The 8,608-nt window shown below is 48.1% G+C and overlaps 3 protein-coding genes across 4 annotated transcripts; 1 reads left to right on the forward strand and 2 right to left on the reverse strand.

Moving 5' to 3' along the window:
* Positions 1-1,712: 1,712 nt before the first annotated feature.
* Positions 1,713-4,358, reverse strand: LOC131210940 (myotubularin-related protein 9). The gene is made up of 3 exons (XM_058204266.1): positions 4,209-4,358; positions 2,492-3,429; positions 1,713-2,394 (listed from the first exon to the last, which is right to left on the reverse strand). Exons 1-3 carry the CDS (start codon positions 4,356-4,358, stop codon positions 1,713-1,715), a joined length of 1,770 nt encoding a protein of 589 aa, XP_058060249.1.
* Positions 4,359-4,693: 335 nt separating this feature from the next.
* On the forward strand, positions 4,694-6,553 carry LOC131206919 (peptidyl-prolyl cis-trans isomerase D). Its single transcript, XM_058199518.1, has 4 exons — positions 4,694-5,120; positions 5,192-5,439; positions 5,505-5,822; positions 5,892-6,553. The coding sequence occupies exons 1-4, from the start codon at positions 5,024-5,026 to the stop codon at positions 6,375-6,377; spliced, it is 1,149 nt and encodes a 382-aa protein (XP_058055501.1). The 5' UTR covers positions 4,694-5,023; the 3' UTR covers positions 6,378-6,553.
* A 251-nt stretch (positions 6,554-6,804) lies between these two features.
* LOC131209933 (histone acetyltransferase type B catalytic subunit) lies at positions 6,805-8,575 on the reverse strand. Of its 2 annotated transcripts, none has more exons than XM_058203100.1 (3): positions 8,436-8,575; positions 7,500-8,322; positions 6,805-7,429 (listed from the first exon to the last, which is right to left on the reverse strand). In XM_058203100.1, the coding sequence occupies exons 2-3, from the start codon at positions 8,286-8,288 to the stop codon at positions 6,944-6,946; spliced, it is 1,275 nt and encodes a 424-aa protein (XP_058059083.1). In that variant the 5' UTR covers positions 8,289-8,322; positions 8,436-8,575; the 3' UTR covers positions 6,805-6,943. The 2 variants fall into 2 exon arrangements, with proteins under 2 accessions (XP_058059083.1, XP_058059084.1); XM_058203101.1 differs by having other exon boundaries at positions 8,432-8,562.
* Between the last annotated feature and the right edge of the window lie 33 nt (positions 8,576-8,608).

Genomic DNA, 8,608 nt, shown 5'->3' on the forward strand with positions numbered 1-8,608 from the left:
GACATTTCCATACATTTCAATGGAAAAAACTGTTTTGACATACGAACAAGGTTGCGGAACGGATTAAATTCGTATGTTGAGACACCACTGTATAGTGTAGATAGTGTATAATTGTAAATAATCAAGCAAAACAGGATAGAGCACTCCTGAGAAAAGAAGAATATTGCCATCGAAAACGTTGCCAACCACCCCGGGTTCGACCTTCTAACTACTGCCCTTGCAACGGTCGTCACTTGCTGTACGAACAATGAATTGCCTGCTGCGTATTGCCAATTAAATCGTTGTCGTCGATTCAGGCTCTTTAGCTCTGGAAAAACACGGAAAAGTGCATTTTTTTGCGATATTTTCGGAAAAAGCAACTTTCGACTGTGGTTCGTGATGTCTTCAACTAACGTTTTAGATATGTAAATGCCATCGAGGTGAATACGCCGCAAAGAGGCGGTTCTTCAAAAAAAAAACTCGTGGCGTGGCGAATCTGTTTGTTTGTTTGTTCGAACTTTGTTCTGCGGAATGGTTCCGATAAAGAGTATGTTTGTTTGTTCGTTCGAACTTTGTTCTACGGAATGGTTCCGATAAAAAATCTGTCCCGTAGCTCATGTAAAGACTGTGCAAATTTGGGACATTCATTCGGAAGAAACCAAAGTGATTGTTTTCTAATCAGTACAGCTTGAGGCATTTCAGCTTCGTTAAAACCGGGAACGGTTCATTCGTGGTTAAAATTTGAATTTCAAATTCTCAGTTTCAATTTTGGGCCACTTTGGAAAACATTTTTTCACCCCTGCGTTGGTGATGAACTAGCCATATATTTCGATCGCGGACGTCGGAAGCAATTTACGTAACCTACCGACAGTAGACTCATGAAGACACTCGCCCCGGCTGATCAGGTTCAATCAGACGAGTTCAGGAAAAACTTCCGGCAGCTGCAGAAGCTCATCTCTACGGTCTACGGTCTGGCTTTAGTCATTCCAAACATAGGCTAAACAGACTGCCTGCTCAGGCTACCCCGATGCTTTCGCAACAAGTGAAAAAGTTCTGTAGCTAATCTAATCAATGTTATAGAAGCTCCAGTTTGTACACCTTTACTAAATGTTGTTTGCATGCACCCACTCACTGATTGAAGCACGGACGATCACAATAACAATAGTGCAATAAACAAACGAGCGGGTCGATGACGCTGCTACACTAAATCGTATCTGTTATCCTCCTTCATCTGCAATGTGACATATCCTTATTATACCCACACTCCCATAGGTTAAAATAGATGACTTTTTTGGTTTATGACTTGACTTTGGGCGAAAACTCCGTCGTGTGTATATCCGGGACGTTTTCGTCCTTCAAAAGCACAAGAGTACGGACTAGCGGAATGAAACTAATGCCTTTGTCAGTAGTGCTTATACATCCTTCATAAGGTTTGCTCATTGATAATATGCGGAATTGCATAGGCCATTTTCTGAGGTTGTTAATGTTAAGAAACTCTGCCAAAAGCGCAAACTATAGCGTAAAATTTAGGGTAAACAAGTGAAAAATGTACAGGTAACAAATGAAAAAAAACAATTGCTGTTAAATAACCCTTTGATTGGAGAGCTGGTAGCGTTGGTAACGATGGATTTCATCTAACCTACATTGCATATATGAGTACGTTACACGTTACGTCACGATTCATCTACATTGTGTAAGCGCGCATGACACACCTGGTTTTGCCCTTATCGCTACTACTTACTGGTACCCAATGGGTCTGATGAAACGCTTTCCTCGTCACCGTCGTCTCCCGGATCGTACACGTCGTCGGTAGGTCGATGACGGTGGTCTTCAGCACCATTCCCATTCTGGCTGTGCTTCAGCTGACGTTGCAGCTCTGCCAACTGTCGCCGAAGCTTCACTGCCCTGCTGCGAAGATCTTTTTCTCTCCCAACCAATGCTTGTATCCGACCAAACGTAATCTTTACTTGAGACTGATCGATCGACCAGCGCGAGTACAGTTCGGACCAAAGTATGATGCTGATGGGCGCCACCGATGGCCAGATAACAGCCGGATTCGGCTCATAGAGTGGATTAAGTAGCGATTTCACCACTTCTGGCCGATTCAGGTGCGACCAGAGACTGGTTGTTCGAGAGAACACTTTCAACTGTAGCCGATCTCGCTCACAATCGCCCACAAATGTGCCGTACTGGCTGAAGTAACTGTGTTCCAAGATTACGGTCAGCAAACGGTGGTCGTACTCGAAGCTACACGGGAATTGCGCATACAGCTGGTAGGTGCAATCCAGAAAGAGTAGAAACGTGGCACTGGAACTTTTTCTTCGCTGATGCGCTGGCGTGTAGCAGGAGTGTTTATGGCGGGTAGTGAAAGGGTGTCCTCCCTGCAACCATTCTCGTTCGATGAGAGCTTGCAACCTAAAACGATGCACAAAGCACAACAAAACTATACACAACCCCCAATCGGATCACGGATCCCAAGGATCCACGTAAATTCCCCCGTCTAGTCACTTACCCTCTAATCGTACGACAGTCCGGATTAAGGATGACTTGAACCAACGAAGTAACAATGAGCGTTGTATCCAGACCCTTGCCTCCATGAACCAGCACGGGACTACCTTCCTGATCAAGGCATTGGGCGATGACGCACGCCGCATTCAGTGCATTCAGTACATATCCCAGCCACCCGGACAGTTCCAGTCGCGACAGCCACTTGTCCGAACTGCACTGCACATCGTTACACGCTTCCATCAGCTTTTGAAAGCTGTCCAGCAACGAGGACACCGAGCTAAATTGTCCGATTGGGCGCGTCACTTTCTTCCACTGGGGGTAGTGCTGATCTGTCTCTGTGTAGCCGCTCTTGCCTTTGCCTCCCCATGTGTCGAAAATGAATCCCTTTTTGCTACGGCCAAGCACCGTATTCAGGATCGCTTCATCCGCCCGGCAGCGCTTCGTAACACCAGGCGCCACCAACGGTTGTGAACTCCGAAGCATCGTAGCCCCGTTCGCATGGCGATAAGAGAGGACCGGGAAGCGTCCGCCGTCTCGGAAGGCAGCCGATTGCACGATTTGTTCGTCGGTTATCGAACGCGCCACCACCATCTTAGCACCATAGGATGGGCAAATCTGGAACGCACTGTTAACTGTCGTTAGCCGCCACTCGTCACCGTTCGCTAGCAACTTGGCAAACTCTTGCTCTGGCCGATACAATGCGTATCCATCTTCCAGTATGCTGTACATTGGTATGTAGAAGAATGGGTAGAGCATTTTCGTTTCCTCCAGATTCGAAAGTTGCTCGATCGAATTGGACACATTGAAATACTCCTGCGGTGACATGATTTTAAGTGCAATTATCCGTAAATCTTTGCACTTTAATATTATCGTCCCTCCTTCCAGAATATTGTTGACTATGTGTGGTTTCCGCTCGACGAGATCTATATTTTGGTGTAGGAGCTGCACGAAATAAAAAATAAAACACATTAATATTCGAAAACACTTAGTATTGTAAAATGAGTTCAAATGAAAACCGACCGCTAGTAACGCCACATCTCTACACAAAGGTCTAGTATAATAAAAAATATCTTACCATGGTGATTTTTAGCGTTTGTGCACACATAAACATGCAAAGTTTGCCTCCCTAAAGAACAAACGGCTACTGAAGCACCAGCGAAAAATATCGCCAAGACAAACCGTTAGCACAATCAAAATTTCAAAGACATGGCCAAAACACGATCGAACATGTCGCAGAGACTGGTCGGACTAACGAACAAAAGCATGCCTCGAAAATCGCGATGGCGGCATACTTCGCCGCAATGTATGTAATTTCGAACATCTGGCACCCGTCGTGAGCGATTCTGAGCCGTTGCTGTGCGATAGACAGACGATCCAGATAAACGGTGAACAAAAGACATGAACAAAACATCTGAACACGCTCGAGCATGCAACGATCTCCGACCCGCCCTAGACGAACAATACGGCTTCGACCGAATTCATTCTTTTGTACGCTTCCCATTTCTTCCATGCTGTATGGTTTTTCGCTTCCAACAAATTAAGTTAGGGCGCATGGAAACACGTTCCGGCTAATGCTACCTTGATTGACTCGAGATAGCACCCTGAATAATGATAGTTGTTTTAGCACACCATATGGCACAAAAAATTGAGGTTACCATTGTGCATCCCTCCTGGGGTCGTCCGAAGCATTTGCACGGCAAAGATAATAAATTTTGTCTTACCCATAGTTCCTGGGCCCCTTCCTTTCGCGTGCTCAGAATGAGATGGTGGCCGGTAATACACAGAGTCCCATCGATGGGTCTTTCACTGAGCTGGTCGTATAGAAGCACACCATCTAGCTTCGGCGTGAGAATAAGCTCGGCGAACTCCATCTTGAAACGCCCACGGATGTCGAAATGCGGGATCACTGGGGACTTTTAGCGACACGCCGAGCAACCGGAATCAATTAGATACAACGCAATATGCCGCCATCACGCAATGGGCACCAAAGCACTGCACAGTCTGCTAGATTGGCAAACACGCTCGACCAGCTCGGTCCAAGTTTCCAGTGAACTGCAACGCAATCCGTTTCTGGGCGGTTTGTCATCGCAAGACATTTGACAACTGCGTCACATTTGACGTCTGCGTCACATTTGACGTCTGCGTCACGGGCAAGTTTCACGCACAAATCTGGGAGGTTTGAGGCTAATACGAAAGCATAATTTAATTTCACAATGCTTTTCGGCAACGTTACAAGCCGAAAGAATTTCAATCAGTGGAAATAAAAGTATCAAACGAACGGAGCGAAAAAATATCCTCTTTGGTCTTTCACGCACTGTCTAACGTAGGGCACACAAATTTACAAACTGCGCCGCTCTGCCGCCTGCGAAAACGTAAACAAAGTGAATTGCGAATCGATGCTGTGGAGAGATAGAAAAATTAATTGTTTCCTCAATTACCTGTGCAACCATACTTAAGATCGGCGAAAAGATTTCCGCTTTCTTTGCGACCCCCGGTCGCTGCGGTTAGTAACTAATTTTCCTAGTTGGACCGCGTGATGGCTTCTATATCGGATGTGATTAAGGTACAGCGTGCGGTGCACGACCCAGCAAATCCGCTCGTGTACTTTGATGTAAAAGTCGGCGAAGAAAGCGGTGAGTAGAAGCATAGGGGCGAAGGCGCGGGTTGAGCTGAATTCGTTTCCTTCCGTTTGTTCACTTTCCAGTCGGCCGAATCGTAATTGAGCTGCGCGCTGATGTTGTGCCGAAAACGGCGGAGAATTTTCGGGCCTTGTGCACGGGCGAGAAGGGCACCGCTCCCAGGACCGGAACACGGTTACACTATAAGGGCAGCAAATTTCATCGTGTAAAATCACTGTTCATGTCGCAGGGTGGCGATATCGTTCATTTCAACGGAACGAGTGGCGAAAGCATTTACGGGGACACGTTCGAGGACGAAAATTTTACCCTCTTGGTAATAGGGACACAGCGACCGCACGGCTTTTGCACCACGCTCTTAATTGCCCTTCATTGTTTCAGCACGAAGATGGCGCTGTTTCGATGGCTAACCTTGGCAAACCGCACACGAATAACTCGCAGTTTTTCATCACGTCCGGCGAGTGTCCGCACCTGAACGGGACGAATGTGGTGGTCGGGTATGTGATCCGCGGCGGTGGAATCGTTGGCGAAATGGAGCGCAATTCGACAGAGGACGGCGATCCGACGGTAGCGATAGTAATCGAAAATAGTGGTCAAATCGTCCACGGGTCTGACTGGGGGATCGACGACGGCGATGATCCGCACGACCGCTTGCCACCATTTCCAGAAGATTGGGACAAATTTTATGACCTCTTCACAGTATGCTCGCGTGATGTCCGTTTTTGTTTCTGGTCTCCCTCTTATTGGTGCAGTTTTCTTTCTCGACAGGTGGAAGAAATGCTGCAGTACCTTAATGCAATCCGAAACGTCGGCAATCGTTACTTTCGCGAGGAGCAGGCCGTCCCGGCAAACCGACGGTATAAGAAGGCGGAACGGTACTATAACTACTTCAGCAATCAGCTCAACAAGCAGTCGCGCCGCGACCCCGAGCATCGGACGCGGCTGGAGCAGTTTCACCTTCTCAACTGCCTCAACCAGGCGGCCGTCCGGTTGCGGTTAAAAGAATTCACGAATGTAGTACACGCGTGCAGTGCGGCCCTCGCCATAGACCCGGAGAACGCGAAGGCACTGTACCGTCGCGGTTTGGCCCAGAACGAATTACGCAACTACGAACTGGCTCTGGAAGATTTGGGGCAAGCTTTGCAGCGGCTTCCCGATGACCGGTTAATACAGAGCGAATACGATCGGACACGCAAGAGCATCCACGAGTACACGCAGCAGCAGCGAAAAGCACTCTCGAAGCTGTTCCAATGACGTGACAAACTCGTGATGTTTTTATTCTGTTTTTTTTTGGCGGGAGCATTGAGCGTATTCTTAATTTTGCCCGTGAACGCCAACCTGGACGCTGTGGGTTAGTAAGTTCGGTGTGGTTCCTATGCGGTTTTTGTTGAAATAAATGTTACACAAGACAAAAACACTTTCCAACGTTATCGGTTGCACTTCTCGATCATTTTTCGGTTTTTGCGGTAACACGAAATTACGATTGTTGGAGTTTTGGTCTGATCACGCCTCGTTCGACTGCCTTGTCCGTGCGTTGAATTACCGTATTAGATTTGTTTCTTTCTACATTTATCTACACAGTTTGCTAAGATGATTTTGTGCACATAAAACGGTTAATCGTTCCACTTTCCCCACCACTTCACTGGTAGGCCTTCACACTGTTAACATTGTGACGTATAGTTCGGAATACAAATTATAAGTTTTATTAATTAAATTGAACCAAAGCAGTAGCATACATATTCCATTAGGAGAAAACAGATGAACAAAATAAATGAACGATGGAAATGAAGCGAAAAGAACACCCAAATGGGCGGGAGAATTTACGTCGTAAGCAGTAGCTTGTGCAACACCTGAGCGTAGATCTCTTCAACCTCTTTATATTCCGCGTTCAGCGACTCGATGCGCTCGGCCACGCTAGGTAGCCCGCAGAGGGCAGCCGTGACGTCGCCGCCACGCTTCTTGGCCCGGAACAGATCGCGCCGATGCTTGCTGTAGTTCATGTTGAGCCGTTTCTTTACCTCAATCCGGTACGCACGATACTGCTCCTCGTTATCCAGATCGGTCGTCCCGAGGCGCAGTATCTCGTACACCACGCGGCACTGCTTCGGATTGATGAGAAACTGTTCCTTGGCCTGCCGCAGCATTTCCTTCGAGAAGCCGGCCTGCAGCTTTTCTTGGGTGAACGCGGGTAGCGATTTGCAGCGGCGCGCATCGATCACCGAGCGGATATGCTGGATCGCTTCGATCGGCTCCTCGTACGTAATGTCCGCAACGTTTCCCTTCGTTTTGAGATGTTCATAAATGGTCTGAAAGGAGTGAAAGCTAACGGGAATGACCAAGGGGTTGCAAAAAGAACAAATGGCCCGCGCTACTCACGTGTTCGATTAGACGGGTCGCGATGCCGAGCTTCTGAAACGGTGGCAACACAAGCACCTGACTGATGCGCGGACGGATTTGATTCGGGTATGCATAGTACGGATAGGCGGCTATGTAGCCAACTGTTGCATACCGCTGAGCAGCAGCAGTCTCGTTATTGTTGTCGGTCGAGTGGCGCTCGTAGATGGTGAAGAACATCCAGAGCGGGTCGATCTCGACACGGCTAAAGCCATCGATGAAGAAGAAAGAGAACGTTTCCAGTCGCGAGTGGAATTTCATGTACTCCGCATCCTTCGCCGTGTTCATGTACACCTCGAACGTGCGCATAGGTCGCTGACCCTCGCCATTGGCAAGTGACGAGCTACCTTTCGAAGCGGGAACCTGGAACTCGTCCACTTTTTTACCGCGCGGCACGAAGCTGCCGGCTTTGGACGCCATCACGCGAACGAACTCGTCCCGGTTCGTGTAGTAGCAACCGTCCTCGACGATTTCGGCCAACGCTTTCTCCACATCGTCCGCCTTTAGGCCCTCGGTATGCAGTTCCTCGACCTTCTTACTGTAGCTGATGTTGAAGTACAGATCAAGCGGTCCCGCCGAAGCCATCACGTCTATCTTTAGGTCCCGGTAACCAAAGATACTTTCCGATTCGCCGAATATCTGGTGGGCCATCTCCGGCTTAAACCAGCTCCCGCTCCCGGTAGCCATATCCGCCTCATTGCGCACCAACAGAAACCGGGTACAGTCGAGGGCGCAGCTCACGTAACCTTTCAAGTTCGAAAGGTTGGACATTGTGGATACCAGTGGCCAGCTACTTTGGGCGGAACTTCACAAAGGTTAGGGAAAAGGCAGGTACGACAAAAATTGCGCCAAAAGTTAGCTTTGTGGTGTGTGTCAGTTTGAGTGCAGAGAGACAGAGAAATGTTTATTCATACCTACCGGAGAAATAAGGTGAATCAAACGAAACAATGCGCTAGTATATCACCGCCAAGTTTTTCCACGGGTTCGGCCACTTAAGCCTTGAGGTGAAAGTGCATTAACGCGACACGGCCGCGAAAGAATTCGCAAACAACACTCGTCGCACAAACGCAGGCTGACACAGAAATGACAGC

This window comes from Anopheles bellator, chromosome 2, assembly GCF_943735745.2.
Source record: "Anopheles bellator chromosome 2, idAnoBellAS_SP24_06.2, whole genome shotgun sequence".
Lineage (NCBI taxonomy): Eukaryota > Metazoa > Arthropoda > Insecta > Diptera > Culicidae > Anopheles > Anopheles bellator.